Source organism: Siniperca chuatsi, linkage group LG15, assembly GCF_020085105.1.
Source record: "Siniperca chuatsi isolate FFG_IHB_CAS linkage group LG15, ASM2008510v1, whole genome shotgun sequence".
Taxonomy (NCBI): domain Eukaryota; kingdom Metazoa; phylum Chordata; class Actinopteri; order Centrarchiformes; family Sinipercidae; genus Siniperca; species Siniperca chuatsi.
Genome location: NC_058056.1, coordinates 18718793 through 18742490, shown reverse-complemented (window position 1 = coordinate 18742490; position 23698 = coordinate 18718793). Strand labels below are relative to the sequence as shown.

At 41.2% G+C, this 23698-nt stretch overlaps 1 protein-coding gene across 4 annotated transcripts in view; it reads left to right on the top strand.

The window, feature by feature from the left end:
- The first annotated feature begins 504 nt into the window (after positions 1-504).
- fermt2 (FERM domain containing kindlin 2) overlaps positions 505-23698 on the top strand; it is a 44383-nt gene continuing 21189 nt past the window's right edge. For 2 of the 4 annotated variants that reach the window (XM_044166223.1, XM_044166222.1), the window contains exons 1-3: positions 505-747; positions 2647-2804; positions 17341-17574. In XM_044166223.1, coding sequence (XP_044022158.1) covers positions 2648-2804; positions 17341-17574 — 391 coding nt within the window. In that variant the 5' untranslated portion in view covers positions 505-747; position 2647. The remainder of the gene's footprint in view (positions 748-2646; positions 2805-17340; positions 17575-23698) is intronic. The other 2 variants (XM_044166224.1, XM_044166225.1) reach the window with 2 other exon arrangements.

Here is a 23698-nt window from a genome sequence, read left to right as displayed (position 1 = left end):
TGGAAATGACAAAATCTGTAATAAAACACATATACAAACACAACCCTGCCTCATTCTGTTGACATTTATGTACTGTATTACTAAGAATTACTTTAATGTATTATTGTATTATGTTTTACTAAGCCAAATGTGATATTGACACTGAAAATCACATGAATACCTGATTGTTTTTCTTGTCTTTAGTGAAACACAGCAGTGGAAAATGTGTCAGATTGTTCTTGGCAGTTTTAAGGTGTTAAGGCTGAATAAGAGACCAAATTACTGGTCCAATAATGCTGAAAATAAAAAGATTGATTATTTGTAAGAAGCGGGCCTCTGATGAACATACAGGGAAAAGGTCAAAAAGGGAGAATGAACCCACAATTCACACTCACGGGTCCTGGGCAAGCTGTGTGTGTGTGTGTGTGTGTGTGTGTGTGTGTGTGTGTGTGTGTGTGTATGTGTGTGTGAGGTGACGAGGGACCAGTGGGCGACCAGAAAAGCTCCCAGTATGAAAGGAAAAGTGGGGTTGGAGCAGTGACGTTATCTGCTGCTGGAAAGAGGGAGGGAGAAAGAGGAACGGCTGGACTCCATTAAGCCAAAGCCTGCGGGAAAACTGTTTGGGATAACTTCACTTCTTTAGCGAGTTCTTCGGGGATTTCTTAGTTTTTATTGTCTAAAAAAGACTTTATACATGATATAAAGAGGGGGAACTTGTTCTGTACCGTGTAGTCGACTGTTTTAGTGTTTTTTTCCGTCTTAGTGAAGGTGAGTATACAGATTTAAATGTTCGTCTTCAAAGCTTTGCTTGTTCGCCGCTATGAAATATGGAAACGTTTTTTGTCGTCTTACCGCTTCTGCTACATTTAACCAACGCTTCAATTAACAACGCTTTCTTCTTAGCTAATTGTAGCGGTTTGTTTGCTTTTAGACACACTTTCTACCTAACTTACTCCCTTTAACGACCGACTGAGCGAGTGTGCAATCTGTGCATGCAGCCGGGGAGCTGTTGTACGGACTCTGCTTACATAATTAACCCTTCTGCCTATTTGTATGGGTGACTTTACCGTTATTTTTAACAGGTGAACCGGCACATTTTGTGGAGATAATAGCTGCCAAAGGTCCTTGTTGAACTTGTAACCGCGGGCCTATAGCCTTTGTTCTGCCGTTTTTATTGATTAGAGGGCTGTTTTGATCGCCAGGCCACTCTCTGCTGGACAACCTCACACCAAAGAATGACAGACAGGCTGTAATGTAACTTTCTGGCAGTGACTTCACAACAGGGCGCGTCTTTTTCCCAGCAAGGAGCCACAGTGATGGGCAAACACTAGATTTGTACCGATTTTGTTCACCTTCATCCCTTTCTAAATCATCCCTGAGGGTCAAATGTTCATTAATGAGCTAAATCACCTCATATGTAACGACTGTAGTATTCCCATAACAATGTGCTAATGTTGGAAGAAGTATCTCTTACTTTACTAGCTTTACGGAAGTAAAAGTAGAAATACCAGAATGGACAAAGGCATGTATCATTCTGTATTCAAAATTGCACTGAATCAGCAGCAAAGTAGGATGAACCCTGTTAGGAGTGGGCAATATCAATAAAATCCTCTATCATGGTATATGTAATTGTATATCATGATATTGATATACCAGTATATCAATTGAAAACTGTTTTATGGGTAAAGTAATCAGCTTGGAATGTCTGTTTTTGTCAAATCCAGTGTATTGAATGCCTGACAAATAGAGAAATTTCATCACTTTGATGCAAAAATCATACAATCATACAAAATTTTCAATATTGCCTAGAATTTTGTTTTGTACCGTGCACTGGAAATGCCCACGTTTTACAAACTCTACACCTCCAGTGTGTGATGCAGGCTTTCTATTATAAATCTTTAGTCCCAGTCCAAGCTGACATACAGTAACCCTGATGACATCACTCTGCCACCATCAGGGCTACTTTTTCAGACTTTGGAAACCCTTCCAGAGCAACAGAAGACATTATACAACTGTTACAGGCTGAGTAATACCAACCATGACTAGTCAACTGACTTTGCTGTGTGAAGTGCCCCTTTTAAAAAGGATAGCTACCACAGTATAGTATAATGCTATGGCAAAATCTCTGATGGTTGTCATACCTTTAGATCCTATTATAGTGTTGGAAAGTATTGGTGCTTTTATGTATAATCACTACTTTAATGACATAGCATACATCTAGGTGGCGCCCAATCCAATTTCCTGTTATACTATTGGTTTGTTTTAAGTGTTTCAGTGTGAATGTAAAATCTTCATCTGCAAAGTAGCCAGCAACTACAGCTGTCAGATACTATAAATGCAATGGAGTATAAATGTATAATTTCCCTGGCGTAGAAGCATATATTTAGAAATAAAAATGAAAATACTCAAGTAAAGTACTGTACAGTATTCAAGTAAACCTAGTTAGTCAAGTTAATTTACACCCCTTCCCAAGTCCACATTAGAAATATCAGCCTAGTGTCTGTTTGAAAATATCTAACTGGGTACCATTATTTCTCAAGACCTTGCATGCATGGGCTTTGCACCACATTTATTCCTTTCCAGAGGGTCAAAAGGTTTCTTTTCACTCTAGTGTGACAGAACTTTAGCTGGACCTTTTCCCCTCCTGACTGTGGGTCTGTTTGATAGGATGGCGTTGGACGGGATCCGGATGCCCGATGGCTGCTATGCCGACGGGACGTGGGAACTGAAGATGCATGTCACTGACCTCCACAGGGACGTGTCGCTGAGGGTCACTGGAGAAATCCACATCGGCGGAGTCATGCTCAAACTCGTGGAGAAACTAGGTATGCATGCATGCTGCTGCCAGAGCACTTCATTACGACTTTTCAAAGCAGTTTTTCTAAAGTGTAATAAACTGGCTTGAGCATAATCTTAATTGACTAATTTTGACACGATAGAAATGCCAGCAATCCACCTTGAGTCTGCAGATTTAAGACACTTCCTCTGACCCTGTAACATCCCGCCGAAGCAGAATTTTTGTGTGTTAATGGCTGACTTGTGTTATCTGTTCATATTTGTTGGGCAATAAATACCTCTTTTTCCAAAATAGTTACCATTCTGAGAAGTGAGGTTCCACTAATTACACCACTCTTGTATGCAAACGTAAAAACTGCTTCTGAATACTGGCCAAAGTTAAGAACAGACATTCTCCAACTTTTTCAAGGCAGGGAATTGAAAAGTATGCTTTCTGCCAGAAACACGGAGAGAAAATGTATGAAAAATGAGGTTGGGGACAAGCTACATGATTGTCTTTGGAGAGAAAAGGGAATCTGTTTAATACATTTTCTAACTGTGCAGACTATTTAATGAGCATGGAATTGTATCGTTCCTTGTTGCATGACACCAGCTCCAATTCCCTTTTCAGGTTTGTGGACTTGCCTTTCAGTGTTTAATGTTCCTCTTTGTTACCCAGCAGTGTATATGGGTCAGTAACTCAAGGTATAAAGAAACCATACACAGCTTCCCTCCCCCCCACTGTATCATGCACTGTTTTGTAACTGCAGTTACTCACTTAACAAGTTTTGGGTGCAAGTAAGCATAAGAGTCCTCTGTTCCAGCCACTTGAACACTGCCCTGTTTCATGGAGGCTGGAGAAAGTTCAGTGGTGGTGGCAGTGCGATTTGGGAGTGACAGTGTGTTGTGTGTCGATGGTGCTTAAATGCTCAGCATTCCTGCAGCGCTCCAAGGTTTTATTCCCTGCCCATGGTCCCGTTTTTAGCTCTCCTGTTAGAGCTCCACATAATTGAGGTCTTTGTTCTCTGTGGGCGTCTGTGCTGCGCAGCATCTATGCTAGGCGAGTGCAGTGTTGCTCCCGTGTGTTGGGCGATATGAATTCATTGGTCCTCCCACCCCAGCTCCACTCAAAGCCTGGCCTTATCTATTGTTTGAGTTGTGTTTGTGCTTTTTGTTAAGGTCTGGTTGAAGGGTATGACTTTTCTTGATGTGACACCTTCTCTGCTGTGCAGTGGGGAGAGTCTTTCAGTGGTGGCTATATGTGTGTGTCATAGTTGGATACATGAGGTATAAACAGTGTAGTAACTTTGTAATAGATTTTTATTGTTATAGAAATCAAAATTGGCTACGTGTTTGAAATTGTATCAGTTGTACTGAGGACATGCAACCATCATTAATGTGTGATGGGAGGTGACTGTTTTTCTTTTGTTTATACCATTCCTAATTTCTGTGTTTCTTTTCTTAAGGATGTAGCTATTTCGCTGATGACTTGTTCTTTTTTATCTGCTCTGGATTCCGGTGGCTTGAGGTCCTCACGTCCGTAGTTGACAGTAGTTTTGATTTGTTGAACATGGTTGGCTGTTGGTTGTTGTTGCGCCAAAGTAAAATAACAGGACGTGGGTGTGCATGGTTGTTTGTGCCACTGTCTGATCAAAAAAGAACAGTAATTCCAGCGTTGGTCACTATTCTTAAACATATTTAAAATCTCTCTGCATTATTATACTACTACCCCCATTACTGCAGTTAAATTAGCTTACTGAAGCATGCTTAAAGAAATATGCTTCTTCTGCAGTTTAATGCAGTGACATTAAACAGCTCTTGGAGTGTTTGCGAGTGTATTTGTGCCCCTTGACTGGTTGCACAAAGTAAGTGTTGGGACATTTCATTTGACTGCCATCTCCCTCCTACCCTGAATCAACAGGTTGTTTTGCATTGTAATCATTAACCCACCTGCAACATGGGTTTTCCACATGGGCACACACTGCAGGAGACTGTACATGTGACACACAATATTTTGTCCTTGGAAGAGGCAGTGTAGATATGCGTTCGATAGTCCGGAAAATGTAATTTGTAATGTAATTTTCGTAATAATCATTTGGGACAGTTTAGACCAAGCTCTTGATTTAAATTTGTCCAAAGAAATAACATCTTACACATGATTGTTCAATGGAGACCTTGTAAAAACCAACACCACACCATCTATTAATGTGTTAGTGTACAATCTGAGGTGAGAGGAAACACGTTATGTTTGAGATTTAAAGAATGAATGGTAAGCAAACTGTTCTCATGTGGGAAAAATCTTCAGGGACTTTCTTTTGTCAGTAACCTGTTTCTATACCTCCCAGCTCTCACTGGTGACAGTGCTGAACTGTCCTCACTGAACACCTCTTAAGTGCTGTCACATACCCACTGTTGGATTTGCTGATTGCTTGGATGGGGTGGTTATACATAGATACTGTACATGTGCAAATGTGCATGCACATATACATCGTACTGTGAGAAGGGACACGTAGATACCAGAGTTTTGGCAGGCAATGCGTCAGTCTCACATTGAAAGGACATCCTGGTGCAATAACAAATCTCTCTCTGTCCTCCACCCCCTCTCTTTCTGTCTCTCGGTCTCTTACACTCCAAAATGAAGGACCTCTTGTGATTCAGTAATTGCTTTCCACAAGACTGACAGTGCTCTGGGTTTTTTTCTATCACAAACATTTGTTGCTGTATGCTGGGTTTTTTTTTTTTTTTTTTTTACCGCAAACATTTGTAGCTGTATGTAGTAGCTTTCAGAAGCAGATGCAGTTTGTGTGACACGTCAGCTGTCTTCTGTACGATGGCCAGTGTATTCTCATTAGTAGTATTTGTGCATGTGTTTCCACACGTGAGCAGGGTTGTGTGGTGGTGTCGGTGGGTGTGTCTCATCCACATTTATCCTGCTTCTATCTTTCAATTCTTCCTGTGAGTTGCAGGTCTCTCGTCCACATTGCAGGCTCAAATGGCCTTCGATAATGGATTAAATAGACAAATGCCAGGAAGGCACTTAGCTATTGATCACAGTAGCGAACGCTGCTTCCATTTCCCCTGCAACCCTCCAGGATAGCAGTATTTAAAGCCAGTTGATTGACCACCCCCTGGTCCTCCGCTCATGTAATCCTTTCATCCTTCCGTTGCTTACCATCATTGCTGCTTTTGCTGACTTTGTTGATGTTTTCCAAAAGTGCCGCCCTCCTTCCTAAAAGCTAATGTCGTGCCATTTAGAAGGGAAAACAAATATTGCACAAATAACATTAGCTGGCGGGAGTTTTATTGGATTTAAAGGGATTGTTCCCAAGTTACATAGCTTTTAGGTCTGGTAAACTATTGCTTACAGTAAGTGCTAAAGCTATCAATGTTTCATACAAATGCGTTGCTATTTTGCACAGACTAAAGGTGGAAAGGCCAACTTTTTCAGTGATAATGATATACTACATGCTCCTGAAGTCAATGCCTCAGACTCTAGACTGTCCAACCTATAGATAAAAATAACAAATTTGAATTGTGCTAACCACTGAAAAAGCAAGTCTTGGAATGAGCAGCATTATCTAGCAAACATAAATGATTGGTGAAATGACAGCTGAGGGTAAAGGGACTGGATGGAGAAGAAAATGGGAGGGAAAGAGAGAGGGGGAGAGAGAGATGGAGTGAGAAGGGCCTGAGCTTTTTCTCTGTCTCTCCTTCTCGTTGTGACGCTAGCCACGCTGCTAGAATTCCATAAAAGTCTTCGATGAAGCAGGAAATGACTTCCAGGGTTTGGCATGTTGTTCTCTGGTCGCTGCCGTCATTGCTGGATTCTCTGCTGCCTGCTTCATCCACCTCCCCCTCTCTCTGTCAACCCTCCCTCTTTTCCTTTCTCCCTGTGTTCACCCTCCTTTCTCACTCCCTCTTCAACTAAATATATTTTGTGGAAAATATATTCATTATTTTGTTTTGGCAGCCGTGTCTTACTATTTGACACCATCCACTCTTCCAGCCATGTAGCAAGGCTTAATAATCTCCAGAAAACATTAAAGTCCACATTGTTCACTTTCTGATGATTTCCGACCCAGGTTCTTGTACACTGACTGTTAATTGTTCCATAAATAGAACTTGAGCAAACTAATTGGTCAATTGTGACTCTCATAGTTCATGTGGTTGTTACCAGTGAGGGGGCTGCAGTTTTTGGCTGCCATAACACCAGCCAGCCGCAGAGAACTTTCCCTGCATGTCAGAGAAAATGTGTTTTGTATTTGCAATGACCTACATATTCACATCGCAAGTGATTCGGCGAATGTCGTCATTCCATATTCATTTGAGTTTTGTTAGAGCCAGTCATGTAGGAAATGTATTTGGAATTAACCATTACTTTTCATTTCTACCCCTGTTTTCAGAGGCACCTCCAAACAAAACAGCCAGTTATTGTTATAATATTCAATTAGAATTGACTTAGAAGTGATTAATGTTTCCTTTGAGCAGCAGCTTTGATATTTAAAAAAAAAATAAAGCTCCAGTTTGTCAGCTATTTGAATTCTGTGTCCTTTTTTGCAAGGCCAAGATGCTGTCTGCTGGAGGTTGTGGTGACCAGAGGGAGATGGTTTCAGTTTGACAATGGAGTGCAGGTTTCATTAGGAAACAGACGCGATTTACCACAGGATGCTGAACTTCCTCTGGGCTTTTTTTATGCGCCTTCTCCCTTGTGCCTTCCTTGCATTCCTGCCTTCCTGCCCTCTCCGTGTCCCCTCACTGAGGGGAAAGATGGGTCCCTGCAGAGAGTGAGATGAAGAGCTGAGATACTGTAGTCATATCTGTCCTTATGATGTGAGAACTATGAACAGCTCGCATCTTTACATTCAGTATCGTACACCAGGACACTGGAAGATTCCTTTGATAGGTGGCTATAACCACTTTCCCTCTCCTCCTATCATCTTGCCCTGACACACAGTTCAGATATATCGCTGTGCGTAATGAGACTCATTGATTGTGACTGTGGAGCCATCCTAAACGTCTGGCATTACGAAGTGAGAAACGGCCTGGCAGCCTGTGTGATCATCCTGCTCTCTAATCTCTCTGACAGGAAGTAGTTAGCCTAAGTAGCGGTCCTGCCCAGGCCAGAGCTTTCCTGTTTCACTAGCAAGATGCTACATTGATTGTGCTGTTCTGTACTCAGACTTGCGCATGTGCTCACACATATACCCTATATATATTTACATACATACTCATTGTTTCCCATAAATAGAGTTAATTTTAGCAGCCCAAACAAATAGATCCGCCCCGAAGTAATAAGATTTTATTTTTATGTTTATTTTTTCTTCCTTTCGATATTCTGCTTGGCAGTGCGACCAGTGGATTGAATGAAAAGTTAGTCAGAATGTCAGAATGTGCTACCATATGGATTGGAAAAATTACCTCCCTATGATCAGTCCTTGACTGATGCTTTAGTACTATGATAGAGAATTTAAAGAAGATGGTGTCAAGGAAAGAAACCAGCTGTGGTAGTGAATCTATGCTACCATGTAAATTACTTACAAATTGTACAAGGAAAAGGGTCTGAAGACTGAACTAAACAAACAGCTGTTAGTTTTGATGTCCTCCCTCGATGAAGGGAGGGAAGAGTATCATGCATTATTCTGAACAAGGTAGTAGGCTTTCTAGAAATTGTGGTTTCTTTACAAATATATATTTGAAAAGCATAGCGTGATGAATTTGCCATATTTGAAATATCTCAATTTTTCTTTTCCAGTTTGTTCTTTCACTCTATGCTTGCCAAAATCAAAAATACAATTTTCCTCTTACCTGTAGTGCTATTTATCCATCTGGATTGTTTGGGTGTGAGTTGCCGAGTTTTCGAGATATCGGCCGTAGAGATGTCTGCCTTTCAGACCTTGTTATGAGCAGTTTCATGTAGGAACCAACCAAGAAAATAGTTCTTACATCAAACTGCTCACAACAAATATGGACTATCTTGAGTAACCAGGTCATGATTTCTGAAAAGAGACATTGCTGTTGAGTTTCTCAAATGTATTTGTTTTGGTGCGTTGAGCATCACAAGCCGAGTGCCATATAGTTCCATTATATTCAAGAAAGGCAGACATCTCTACGGCCAATATCTCCAAAACTCAGCAACTCACACCAAACCAATCCAGATGGAAAAATAGCACTACAGGTAAGAGGAAAAATATGTATTTTTGATTTTGAGGTGAACTGTCCCTATAAGGACGATTTAATTAGTTATGTTTGGCATCTTAAACATGCAGTGGAACAAACTTTCATGGTTCCTCTGGGAATATAAAGCTTGTTGCTTTTTGTCCCTCTCGCCTTCCTGTAGTGGCAGGCAAGCGCAGTGGATCCAGTGGAAGGAAATGTTAGAGCAGCACATTGTTGTTGTAACACCACACACCTGTCTGTCTATGGAGTTTTTGTCTAGGTTCTCAGCCTACATTTCATTCATTTAAACTTGTCCCCACCTCCCAGTCTGTCTCTGTACTCTCCCTTTTACAAAGCATAGCGCCAAGAGTGGTGTTCGTTTTCATAACCAAGGGATGAGGCTTTATTAAGGCAGTTGTGACAGGGCATAAATTGACATATATTATTACAGCTGTCACTGTTAAAGTTTATACATGATTAACATGCCAGCTAATTTAAGGCCAACACTGTTTCCCTCTCATTTAATTTTCTCATTGGCTCCACAGTAGGTGCATATGTCTGAAAAATATCTCAAAATGGTGAAAATGATGTCTTCAAATTGCTTATTTTGTCTGACCAACAGTCAAGCAAAACACTAAATATACAATTTATAATAAAAAGAAACAGAAAAGCGGCACATTTTCACAATTAAATAGCTATAACTAGGAAACCTTTTGTATTTGTAATTAGAATTGATTAATTGATTATCAGAATAGTCTGTTCATTTATTAATTGATAAATCAGCACTGCTGTAGATTGTCCAAATATTTAACCTGGAAGCAATTGTGCTCAGCAGCCTCAAGTATTCAGAAGTGTCACTTTACCACATAAGTTCTCCTCAGGGTTTCTAGCTTTCTGTTCAACTCACAGAGGCATTAGTGGGACGGCTTATCATAGTCCTGAGGGGACGTCTGGCAGGATGCATACATGGATAGAAGGACAGATGAATATTGTCTATCTGCTCCATTGATCTTAGTATAAGAGTTTCTTTGTAATGTCATTATTCCACCGGGTCCCTGAACACTTAATTGTATAAAGCTGTGTCAGGGCAGAGAGGGAGTAGCCCCACTGTTTTGCTGTGTTTGGAAAATGACACAAATGGATACAAACTATCTGTCTCTAAGGAGGTTTCCTCTAATAGCCCTCCTGACCTCTCCTAATGTATCAAAGCCAGCACTGTTGCACTCTCTTCTTACTGTAACAGGCTGGATGCTCTTAATATTTCAGGCTCACTCCACTCTGAGGAAATGTCCTTATTGTCTTTTACTGGGTATAGAGCCTGGTTCTGCCTTCACCACTTTACCTGTAATGCACCAAAGCTTAGGTACTGTCCAGTCTCAGATGGAAAGCCTGAGTGTTACCAGAGCTTGGCAATGCTAGTGCCACTGCAGTACAACACTATTGAATTAAATCAATATCTGTCACAAATCACAATGTCCCCTGACTCCTTTTAGGCCAGCCGTGACCTTAAAGGATCTGTCACTTACCTGAGCTGTGTATCACTGACACAGGGCACAACTTTGATGAACCTTTGTTTCTTATTTCTGCAGCCTAAAAAGCTTTAATGGCAGCATTAAGTATCTCTTTGTCTAAATGCTTTGTCAGGTAATGTTTGACAGCTTGAAAGGGTTCAGGCTTTGCCTGCTAGCAGAATCTGGGTCTAAGGGCTCTGTGTATTGCATATTTAATGCCTGTGATAAATGGCCTGTTTGACTAGTGGCAGGAAGCTGAGCTGTTGTATAATAACTGACTGAAATAAGGCCAGCTAACCTCGTTCGACTCAGGTTGTTAATGGAAAGTGCTTGAGTTTTAATGGTATTGGTTAGTGAATACCCAAAGGACAAAGCTGTTATAGAGCATAATATAACTCAAAGATTTCATCTTTATGGTTGTCAGAGTCAGGCAAAATGATGTGTTGCCAGTATTACTCACTCTTGGTTGTGTACCAGATGGGACAGATGCATTGCAAGTATGACTTCTGGATTTAGCTTATCTGTTGATCATTCGTCACACATCCAGAAACGAGTTTGTCTGCTCCTCTGCTGCCACTTCTGTCTCTGACATATAGTGATTATGACTACTCAGTGCTGCGTGCATTGTCTTTAGAATAAGCAAAGGTATTGTTGAATACATTGTATTGCTTCAATCTTCCACTGTAATCTCATGTGACTCTCTATCTCATGTCTGCCATACAAATATTGTCATCACCTGTCTCTATCAAACTTGTTCTATACATGTTGGGTATCTGATGTTACTATCTAGCATGACTGCAGAGGCAAGTGAGATCTAATTTAAGGACATTGCAGAACAGTTGCTTCCTGTATCTTTGCTTGTCAGTACTGACCTTCACCCTGCTTAACGTGGAATATATTTAGAAAGCGAAGGGCTTTTATGTTGTAGAGGGGGATAAACTGTACATGTATGTGCGTGAGAGAGAAAGAGAGAATAAGACTGACAAACCTGCCGCTCTGTGTCTTTGTTGTGTATGAAAACAAGTTGTCGCCTTGCACCACTGCCCCCGCGGCGTCAGCCAGGAGTCACCAAGGAAACAGCATGACCAGCCTCACCCAGCTGTAATGTTTTTATCAGCTCATGGCTGAAAATGACAAGGCTTTGTAATGCATGGCTGTGGTTAGCACTGACAGCTAACAGTTTGGCTCCAACAGCTTATGAAAAACATTTTTCAGAGAATAGGCTAACTGCAAACACAGTGGAAAAAGTCCTGACTTGTAAGTGTGTCCGCTCTTAAATCACTTCCATTAATGATGCTAGAGATGAGCCTGGATTTTGCTTTAGGCATCAGCTGACTGTCACTGCTTTGCTGGTTGAAGCCTAATAGAGTAAATATGAGTCAATGAGTGCACATGCAACAGCAAGGATTTTTTTCCTTCAAGCCTAAAAGCCCAGTGTCATACTGCGTTGATTAGTCAATCGGCAGAAATATCAATATAATGCTGAAATGCCGAACATTGGGCTGTTCCAGACAGTCATGTGTGTAGATCTGCTGCTGTTCTTAGTCTTATGTGATAGTAAATAGAGATAGTAGATTTTGGATTGTTAGTCAAACAAAACACACAATTTGATGATTTCACCATGGGCTTCAGGAAACTGTGATGGACACTTTTCACAGTTTTCTTGCATTTTATAGACCAAATCATAAATCGATTTATTCGAGAAAATAAGCCTCGTCAGATAATGAAAGTCTTAGTTAGTTACAGCCCTATTCACATCCTGGCCCTGACTACAGGGTGTTCAATTTTCAGAATTTGGAAATATATGAAATAGTTTTCTCATTCAACATATTAATTGATCAGAAAATCAACTCACGAGTCAGTGTGTATTGTACTTAATTCTACTTCATTTCACTTAACCATCTCTGTGTTCTGCTTTTAATGAAATGTCTTGAATAGGCCTGTCACAATATATTGTCACAGCAATAATTGCGATAAACAATATTATTGTCATTTTAAGCTATAGTAACACTCTAATTCAGAGATCAGGAGAGTGAGAGAGAAGCTCAAACCTGCCTGCCACCACACGCCGCAAGAGGAGAGACAAGATCCCGGCACTGTTGGCAGAAGAGCCGAGGACTGCAATTACTCTGAGCAGCATGCATGGGAATGAATTACAATATATAATAATGATGTATATTTATATATTTCTTGCCTTTTCCATGATGGTCTGAATAGGTCGCTAAATTTGTCGCTAGTCACCTTTTTTTAGAAATAAAGTCGCTAGGAGGGTCTGAAAAGTCACTAAATCTAACGAGAAAGTTGTCACGTTGGTGTGTGGAGAGAGGAGCTGCCTGGTCAAACTCCACACAGAGAGCAGACGATGAGAGGACAGAAGCAGCGGGACCAGAAATGACAGCAAAACATGTCTAAGCATAGTTTTTCTGTTCATTCGGTTTAGGCGCTGTGAAAAAATGCTTAAGCACTGTGCCCCAAATTATTAATTAATAGCTATTATTATAAGATGTGTAGATGCATACCTGGCTGCTGAAATTTCTCCTAGGCATAAAGGCAGTTTTTCAGTTTTATGCAGGAGGTAGAATTGGAGATGCTATTTATGTGTTTAGTATTTTTGGCAGGTAGACTTTAATTTTGACTTTCCACTTCCTCACGCTTGCTTTTGCTTGCTCTGTCTCACATTATTGTGTCCCCAGTTAGAGCTCCTCCCTCGTCCTCTGCTCATCCTCCTCATCTCTCCTTTTCATGCCCTTTCTCTTATTCCCTCTTTCTCATCCTCTCCTCTGTTGTCCTGTCCCCTCCCCCTCACAGACAGGCCTCCATAAACATAGCTACCTCCTAATGTAAACACCACAGATACTCTGCCTAGGAAGGGAGGGATCGAGAGAGCAAAGAGGAGTGATGGGGAGGAGGGACAATTCAGTTTCCTGTATTATCTTAATGCAAAATGGGTACTTTGTGCCTACTATGCAACATTTTAAGTACAATGTCAGTATGTGCTCTTTGCTTTTTTGCTTAATTGCCTTGTAGAATAATCAGTATGAATCCATGGCTTTTTAAAGCAGTATTTCCCACTGTGGTATCTGGTGCACAAAGCAGAGGAAGTGGTCTTGGTCGAGAGCTGTGATGGTGGTGAATGAAAAGAACTCAGTTTGACAGAATTTATGGATTAATTTAGCTTGTTAAAGCACACACACGCACAAACAGAGAGCTAATGTAGTTAATGGATGGATAAGAACACCCTCCCTTCGACGAACACCCTCCCTTCGACAAATCCCCAAACCCACACACACACACATACACAGCCTCTATCATCTTTCACATCCTGCAGAGGTAATAAAACATGGTTTCCCCTCCCCTTGTCTTTCAAGCCCTTCTTGTGTGCACACATATCACTCTACTGAGGGCTTGTGGGTCCACATTTAATGCACCCAATTACTTAGGCCCCTGCTTCTCTGGCTGCTGCATTACATCAGGCTTGGCAGGCTGTATTTTTAGCTTGGAGATGCCATTGGCCCTCTCTCCCTCCCTCTCTGTGGATTGAGTTACCACCTTGTTGCTGAAAGAACCCAGTGGACGCCTACCCGAGCTGCCCTCATCCAATCACATCACATCGAACCACTGCGTAATGACACAAGCAAGCAGAAGGAAAGACTATGTCCATTAAGGTTTTGGCAGTGGGCGGTGACAAGGAAACAGTGGAGTGGGGGCCATTGAGAGAGTGCTAACTGGGACCAGCCAAGACGTATATTTATGCCACAGACTGTATGGTGGTCATACATGCTGAGTATGAGGACGTTTCTATAGAAAGTGGTCTGCGGTGAAGACCTGAGTGCCAAATGTTAATGCTAGCTGTTCTACATTGCTCCCAGACACCAGAAATTACAAGGTTGTAAGAGGAAAAACTGTGAGCAGAGATATGAAAATACATTCACGTCTATTTTCAATTTTCCTCTCCTTACTCCCTCTCATTATTTCAGCCTTTAATAGCTACAATATACTTAAGGGGGCAATTTCTCTGATGGTAGCAATCAAGTTGTGTTCTCTACAGCTGAGGCATCGGAACGGAGCGATGACAGCTAGACCCCATGCTGCTAGAGTAACTCACACAGGGTCTCAGAAAGACAGCTTGGAATGTTTTCACTCAAATACCAAGTGTTTCCCCCTGGAGTAAACAGTATAAAACCCAACAGCTTGACAAACAAGCAACCAACCAACCCCCCCACCCCACCCCAAAAATCAATTCACACAGTCCTGGGTCTTCACAATGACATCTGCATTGAGATGCTGGTGGCCACTCTTCTTCTAAAACTTTCCTCGCCATCTTAATCACCAGTGTAATCTCTTCCTCATTCCAATTTGCTTTACTCCCATCACAGCAGTTTTGTTTCCTGGTTCTAAACAGCCAATCTGTTGTTTCACCTACTCACCCGCTAATCCCAATCATTCAGCTTTTAGACGGGATCAGCAGGAGTTTGTCAACAATGCATATGGGTGCCCCTATGTAAAGTTGAGGTCAGGGGAAACAATAGCAGCACATGCAAACAGAAGGCCACTCAAGGTTTAGGTTACCATGGCACCAAGATGTTTGACAGATGCAGGATGTCAACGTAGGGCAACATGCAAGATCGTTCCTCTGTCTTTTAACATAGCTTCTGAAAGGAATAAGGTAACAATGTGCATCAGACAGTGTTGGATAATGATTGAAAAATTCAAACCACCATGTTGATGTGAAGTCAGTTTGCTTGCCATATATCAGAAAGTAATTGTAGTCCTTTATGGCTCCAGTTTGTCCTTTAGTAGCTGCGTCCTTCCTCATGTATTAAGTAGATGTAATGTGTTGATGGAACGTTTAGATAATGTGCCACTAGCCTTGAATACAACGTAGATGTGTTTCTTAATGAGGATCAAAATGCAGCACTTGCCTGTTTTTAACTTCAGGAATGTTCAGCATTAATTCAAACTGAATACAGGGATTTCTGCACCTAAAATAGATATTTTGGTTATTTTTAATCGCCCATCAGTAAGATACTGCTGAAACAACTAATCGATTAATCTTAATCCATCTAAAGAATATTAATCATCAAGTTTGATAGAGTGATCATTTACGTCATTTATCAAGGAAAAATACCAAACATTTGCTGAAGCCTCTTGAACGTGAGGGTTTGCTGCTGGTCTCTCTTCTGTATCACTGTAAATTGAATAATTTTTACATTGTTGGTTAGATAGAATAAGTAATTTGACAATGTTATCTTGAGCTCTCAAAACTTGTGATGGGCATATTTCACTATTTACTCTTTTTTTTCATAAATATATATATATATATATATATATATATATATATATATTAGACTAAATGATTAATTGATAAATCAGTAGTTGCAGCCCTACAGTAATGTACTAATGTAGTTGACATAAGAAATTTAAGTATTATTGGGAGATATGGCGGTGAAGTACTCATTTAAGAGTTGGCACATGTAAACAACAACTGGCCTAAACTCTTATAGTGACTATATAATATACAGTATGTATATTATTCTTGTCATCTGGCTGACTGGTTTTTAGCTTTTTGGCAAATTTATGGCCTGACCATGATGCTGCTGTAGATGACATTTACATTTTATTCTTATATATAATAATGGTATATGCGTTTAAACACTCATGCTGACTCAGCAGTAAATGAGTTGAAACATTTGAGATCGACTGCTTTGATTAAAGGATGACTGAGCAAACTGACGTCTGTGTCTGGACAGAGTGACTGAGAGGAGAGAGAGGCCCAGAGTGAGACAGAGGATAGGCTGAAGAAGCGATGATGGGGTATGTGGGTGGAGGAAATGAGACACCGCTTTGGGAAGTGCCTTCCTGGACTAATGCCGGCGTAATGACATCACTACTCAGGGGGGACATCTCAAAGTATAATAGGCTAAAAACTACAGGCCTATCCACTCCAGCTCAACTATCATAGACTGCTAAGGCCTTTACACTTGAACATAAAGTAACACTTGCACAGTATGGGGGTACATAAATAGTCAATGGATATTTTTAACAAGTGAAGAGAAGCAAGTCCTTGAGCTAGTTGGCCTGCTATTCATTTTGACCTGCTTAACATACTTAGCTATTTTGTGAATGTATCACTTTAAGGTGATAAATAGATAAGAAATGGATGCAAAGGAACTCTCACTCCTTTTCCACTTTTACCTTTCACTTTGAAGTGATTTGCAGCTCAAACACAACTTCAGTCCATCACAGTGCTGCTCATATAGAAACCAGAGCAAGGTTATCTGCAAAAACAGCTGCTTTGAGTTCCCTTAAATCCCTGAGCTTTTCACCTTCCCCTTAAAGTCAGACACACACACCATAAGACCACAGGTTCATCCCCATTGTGCTGAGCCCCTGCGGAGCGAAAGCCTGGGAGCTATGTGGGGTTTTGGGTGGCTTGTGTCTGCTTTAGAGAGATCACAGTGCAACTTTGGAACAAAGAGGGATCTATGAACCTGATATCCCCACAGTGTCACACAAACAGCCACGTCTTTCACACACTCAGTCATCTCCTCCCTCTCAATTTGACTTCACCGCCCCCATGCAAACCTTTTCTATCCTCTCCGTGACCTCTCCCCACCCCAAATGTGACCCTCTGCCCTGGAGGGACATATTTGGTGAGCTCAGGTCATTACAGTGTGATGGATACACACTGAGTGCTCTAGTTACACTTTCCTTTTGCCAACAATTTCTTCACCTTGCTGTCAATAGATAAAAATGGCAACTAATAAAGCCTTGCAATTTAGCAAAGAGAATGCTAGTAAAAAATTACAACTATAATAACAACAAATAATTTGCATTATGCTATTGCATTTGTATTATTGCTTTTGCATCTTTGCAGTCGTTACTAAAAGCCACTCTACTCTTTTCTTCCCCTCTATAGATGTGAAGAAGGACTGGTCAGACCATGCTTTGTGGTGGGAGAAGAAGAAGACATGGCTGTTGAAAACCCACTGGACGTTGGACAAGTACGGCATCCAAGCTGACGCCAGGCTGCTCTTCACGCCGCAGCACAAGCTGCTGCGCCTCCAGCTGCCCAACATGAAGCACATGAAGGTGAAGGTCAACTTCTCGGACCGCGTCTTCAAGGCTGTGTCCGACATCTGCAAAACTTTCAGTAAGTGGAACCATTGACTCATTTACAGGACAGCAGGCAGAGCAGTGTCCATAATTTTAGTTGAGATGTGGGAGTCAGTCATGAACCGAATGCAAGATGAGGTGTGACTGATTGGCAAAGAGTTATGGGAATGAGTGTAGACTAGTGGTCCAGTCTACTTGGCCCTATTGAAGTTGCCCACCCTGCCGAACCAAAAACCTTTCCCAGTAAAACTGTTTGTTTTTGGAAAGGTTCTGGAAATGTTCTACGTCAAACTTACTTAGTTAATCATGTCCTCCTTCTCACTTTGTTTTTATCGCTGGCAATTTGTTGTGTTTATTAAACATACTTTGAGCTCTGCATGCTTGAGTCATGTCTCCTGACTGGTAGTCCACTGTTAGCTCTGGAGTTGTGTCCTTGGAACCTGGGCTCCAATCGGTCTCACAGTAATGTTTAGTAAACAGAGATTATCAATCTGTCTCAGGCTTATAACACAGGCACACACCAAAGTACAAATTCATGTACATGTAAATAACTCATACTCTCACTGTCTTGCTTACCTTCTTTTCTATTAATATCATGTCTAAATGCCCAAATTTAACTATCCCCTCATGGTGTAAGTAGTACCCAAGGGTCTCACACACACACACACACACACATACTATTGATATCTTCCATCACTGCCACCACCCTGTCCTGACAGAGATGTGTCAGAGGTCACACATTGGACCCCAGTGATATCTGACCTGCTAAAGCCCACTTTTCCTCGGCTCAGACCTCGCCCCTTGTCCCTGTGTCTTAGTCACTGTCTCCAGTAGGGTTTGTAGGTTTGGAGAACCCCCACAAATATAAACCATTCCATCAGACAGGGTCATAGCACACCTGTTGTGTCTTTGTCACTGGACTGTGTTCAGCAGGCAGGATCAGGGGCTCCAGTGGCAGCTCTCCTGTTTTTATTGGCCTCTACAGGTAGCACTTGACCTTGTTTTTAATTTTGCAGGAATGGAACATTTAATTTTTTCAGGCTACTGGGTCTGCAGAGCACTTCTATGAAATGAATATAGCAAATAGCACATTTTATTTAGTGTAAATATACAAAGAGGCTGTTTTTGAAAACAGAGGCAGGGAGACAGGGCAGAAACAGGCCTGTAGCCTTTGTCTCGGCCAGGCCTAGTTAGGAATGTGTCTGCTGCTTCTGTAATAAATCTATTTCAGCTTCGCAGAAATGCAGGACAAATTGCTTTTGGCTGACATTGCGCGTGCCAGGATGTTGCAAGATGTTGTTCGGTGGCTGCAAAGGGCGCCACAGTGTGACATGCTTCTACTGTTGTATTTGTATCACTGTGCATTATGGCTAACAAAAAGCAGAACTTAACTGTAACTGTGGGTATGACAGCTGACTTAGCTGACTTATAACCGGTCTGGCCTGGAAGCATTTCATTTTTTGTTATCTGGGCAACTTTGAGTTTTACAATTTCCTGTGCATATTTTCTACTGATTCCATGTGAGCTGCACAGCATAGAGAATCAGAGGGGACAGGAAGAGACCAGGTCTGTCCAACTGGACTTTGCTAGAGACAGCAGAAAGGGAGGGACAGAGAAACTGGAAGATAGAAACAGATAGTCAGTGGAGATCCTTTGTTTTCAGCGATGAACAACTCACCACTGGCTCCAGTTCTTTTTTTCATTCTCATTTATTTATAGAGTATTTTTGCTCTGGCGTGTCTGGTCAGTTGGTCTCACAGAAGCTATTTCCTGTTCTGAGTTCAGTCCTCCAGTGTAGTATTTGGCTGTTTTTATCTCCAACCCCTCTGTAGTCGTATCACACTCTACAGTTTAAGAATGATATTATGCTGTCAACATTCTGTCTGTTATTTTGTAATATTAACATACAGTATGTTTCTACCTCAAACGTTCTATTTTGTCTGCTTTTCAGACTCAACTCAAACTCTGACAGTGAGCGTCCCATACAGTGGCAAAGCATAGAAAATCAACATAACACTCCAAGTTAAAAGTATAAAACCAATTATCACCGCTGTACTTCTCCCATGTCCATGGCAGCTGTGTCCTGACACAGACGCAGTCCATCTGGACTGGCTGGGAACCGAGAGGACTCAGCAAAAGGTTGATGTACTGTAATACATGAAAATCACTCAGTTTCACTGCTGTTTTGACCTCTGATTCCATCTGGCAGCTCTTAACATCCTGTGCTGCACTTGATAGTGAAGCAAAGGCTTTGGAGATTTTCCACTTTTAGTTGCAAGATAACATTTTTGAACTCTGTCAACAATTCTGAGAATTCTCGGAACCCAAGTTTGTGTGCTTTTTGAAGTCTGAAGTCAGCAATAGTGTTTGTTGTGTTATAGTGCCAGCTGAAACTGTAGTGATGCCGTAGGGCTGCAACCAATGATTATTTTCCTTATCAATTAAGTTATTGATTATGTTTTCAATAGATGTTAGAAAATAGTAGTAAATGCCTGTCACAACTTTCTGGGGCCCAAGGTGACATCTTTAAATGTCTTGTTTTGTCCAACCAACAGTTGAAAACACAGAGATTCAGTTTACAATAATATAAAAGAAACGCAGCAAAACCTTACCTTTGAGAAGCTGGAACCAACAAATATATGGCTTCAGTGAGTAATAGCTTATCAGAATTGTTTCTGTTCACAACTATTACTACAACTATTAAAGGTCAGGTCTGTAGTTGAGGGGAAAAAAATTAATGGCACTGAACTGGGTCCTCTGGTTAATTTGCCCAGTGAAAGAGTCAGTCAGACATGAGCTTGTCCTGTCTAGACACCCTGGACTCACTTCCAACACATTAAATACACACATATACCTCCTCCAGGCTGTTTTCTTCCTGTGAGCCAGCACACAAAATGTACTCTTCACAATTGACTTAACACATGACTGTGGACCTGAGGTGATTCAAAAATGAGGCTGCTTTTCTCAGCAAAGCACCACTTCAGGGTAACAAGAGTCAGGCTGCTCCACTTAAGCGCTTTGGGTTTTTTAGTAAGCAATCCTTTGCTACCATGTGTGGGAAAACTGAGACATAATAGCATTCCCTGGAATATACAAGAGGCAGCAACAATACTGTAACTTGTGGCATTAGTCAGCACTGCTCTAAAACGTTACAATGAGTTGAATAAATGACTAGAGAAATGGATGACCAGGCAGGAAAGAAAAATGAGAATGTGCCAGAATGTGAATATCACGGGACATTAAGAGCACAGGAGTTTGAAGAAGGACGTTGACAGTTGACAGAAGGCGTATTGCATTGAATTATTTGGTCAGAGTGCTTTGTCCTACAGAAACTTTTTTAGATTTGTGTGGGACTTTTGCTTCATCGTTTTGGTCCAGCAAATTTATGGCCCATCAACCTGTGGTCTGCTCGACTGGCCTGAGTGTGCTGGCCACTGTTGTCATAACACAGGAGGAGTGCGGTTTGGCCTCACCTCCAACTTCTAAATTTAAGTGCATTATTATCCTTTTTGAGTGGCCTTTTAGCACCTTTTTAGCCCACTGTCTGATAGATGAAGAGAACCTCTGACACTCTTAACAAGCTGCTGGGGTCAATTAATGTCATCATTCCTTAGTTAAAGGGAAAAAGTAGCAAAAGGACTCTATTTGTGTGCCTCATGTGATGGTACTGAGTCATAGCATGGTTCAACTCACTCTAAATACTTACAATCTAACTTCACTGTACTTTTCATCAGCTAAATTCTTAAAACATAAAATATCCACACTATGTATATTCTTATTATCCATTTCCTATCAGAGTGAGAATGTATGTCAGTTATCTTTTACCCCTTGTTTTATTTAGTCTTCCTTTATTGCTCCTGAGTATTGATCAGTTTGCCTTGTACCTCCTCACATTACTGAGAAGTATGCAGGGGGAAAACAGAAGGTGAAATCACTCGTCTTTAATTTTTTTGTCCATGTACGGTCTTAAACTGTTTGTACGGTAAACTTTAGTGCTGTAAAATTAGACTGTGATGGTGTTTGTGATTCTTCTGTGGCTGGCCCTACTCACTGCAGTGAATCATGTGTTCCAAGGAGTAGATCTCGTAAGCCCAGCTGGCTCTCAGTCAACACCTCTCCTCTGGCTCCAGGCCTGGTTACTGCCACAAGTCTGCAGGACGGAAGATTGGGCTCTTATTGTCTAAGGTGTCATTTCTGCTAATGGAACTCAACCAAGCTTTTGTAAGCACTCTAACCCTTACACCCTCCTGATACCGACCACAAGTATGTGGTGAGTGTAGGATCAGTCTTTCCCACCAGATCTTGATTCTTAAATTATCACTATAAACATACGATTCAACACTAAACTGAGAATGTCAGCAGAAATTGACTGTAACGCTTGCCTGTCTAAAAAATACTGTTGGAGCGCTTTTTGTATTTCCCCCTTAGCCTGATTTGGTCATCTTAATCTCTATGTTTTTGATTGTATTCATACTTTAGCAGACATAAAATCATATCGACAACGCCTCTATCTACTCCCTTCATGGGTGGGATGAAAAATGCGTATCTGTCAATTTATTCACCTCACCCACCCGTTTCCCACTTTTGTTGTTTTCCAGGCGCTCAGGCATAGCAATCTAGTAGAGGTGCCTAAAATATTACTTTTACAGGAACTCTGATAATGATAGTCAGACCTGTCACAGAAAATAGATTTAACCACATTGAGTAATGGTTTTTATGAAGATTTTGTGGCAAAAACTTTTAGTTTTTGAGTCACTCTTTTGATCTGTAGAGGGTTATAATATGTTAATGTTAATATAGAAGCAAAAGTTCCATAGAAATAATTGATGAATATTAGTTATATCAGAAGTTTTATTGGTATTAGATTGGCCTTGCTTGGTAGATGGCTAATATTTGCCCTATAGATAAGTTCCTTGGTGTTGGTGAGGTCATAAGAATGAAAAATGAAAGTGACATCGTAGTAAAATGCCACATGCCTCTGCAATGCCTCACCAAGAGACACAGTCCTACCCAGGTACACGCAGTTTGATACACACTTCACTGTGTGTATTGGCCTCCTCGCACAGCTCAGTGGGCCTGAAGCTCGGCAGCACGCCTGCAACTCACATGGCTGTATAAGGGCACAGGGATTGTGCTTCACCACTGCAGCCGAGCAAGAACGAAGGAGGAGGGGGGGGGGGGCTGAGCTCCCATCTGGTAGTTCTTAAAACTCCTGGAATGCTTTTGCTTTAGTTACACAAACCAAACAAGCTTTCTCACCAAGCCAAGACGTTCTCTCTCCCCTTCTGCTCGTGCTTTCCTCAACACCCTCTGCAGCCTCTTCAATCCATCTGCAGCACCTTCATCCAATCCTTCATCTTTAAAAACTTAAGAGAGATTTATTAGTGGATATGAAAAAATTACATTTTTTTTTTACAATGTGCACAAAACAAAGTGAAAATAATGAAATAAGGCTCTCAAATATCTGCTCGTTTTAATTCATTTATATGGAATTTCGACAAAACCATATCCAGCTGAGGATCCAGATGTGCATGCTTCTAGACTAGCACCATCTATTCTAGTCCTGACACATTCTGGCCATATCACTGCTACATCAGAACCATCCCAAGCCCATCTTAAAACATCATTGCAGTGCTGAGTGATGGTTCCCTTGCCTCCATGCCCCAGGGAGGGGGGGGAAAGAGAGGAGAGAAGCTGGGGAGAGAGGGGCTGCTCTGTTTTAGTCATTATATTCAGTGTGGTGTCTTACTGGATGTGGTTGTTTATTTCATTTATAGAATCTTCAAGGATGAATTTCTGGTATTTTTGTGAAAGCTGTGTTGTCCTATTACTTGAATACTGTTTTTTTTGTGTGTGTGCAAGGAAAAGTCAGAGGTAGAAGGGTAAAAAGGAGATAGAGGTTGTGTCTGCCCTGTCTCAGTTGGGGATTACAGTTAAAGCAAGATTTGTTGGGGCCTGGAGAAAAGGGATTTGCAATTTTCCACCCCACGTGTGCACAGCTGTCTACAATTCTTACCCATCTCCTCTGTCCCTTTGCTTTTTCTTACTCTTCCACTTTTTTACGCTAATTTTTTTTCAATTTAAGTTGCCTTAATGTCACTGTATTCATCACCTACATTACAGGTTCTACACATTGTCTGTGTGCTGTTTCTGTGAGAGGT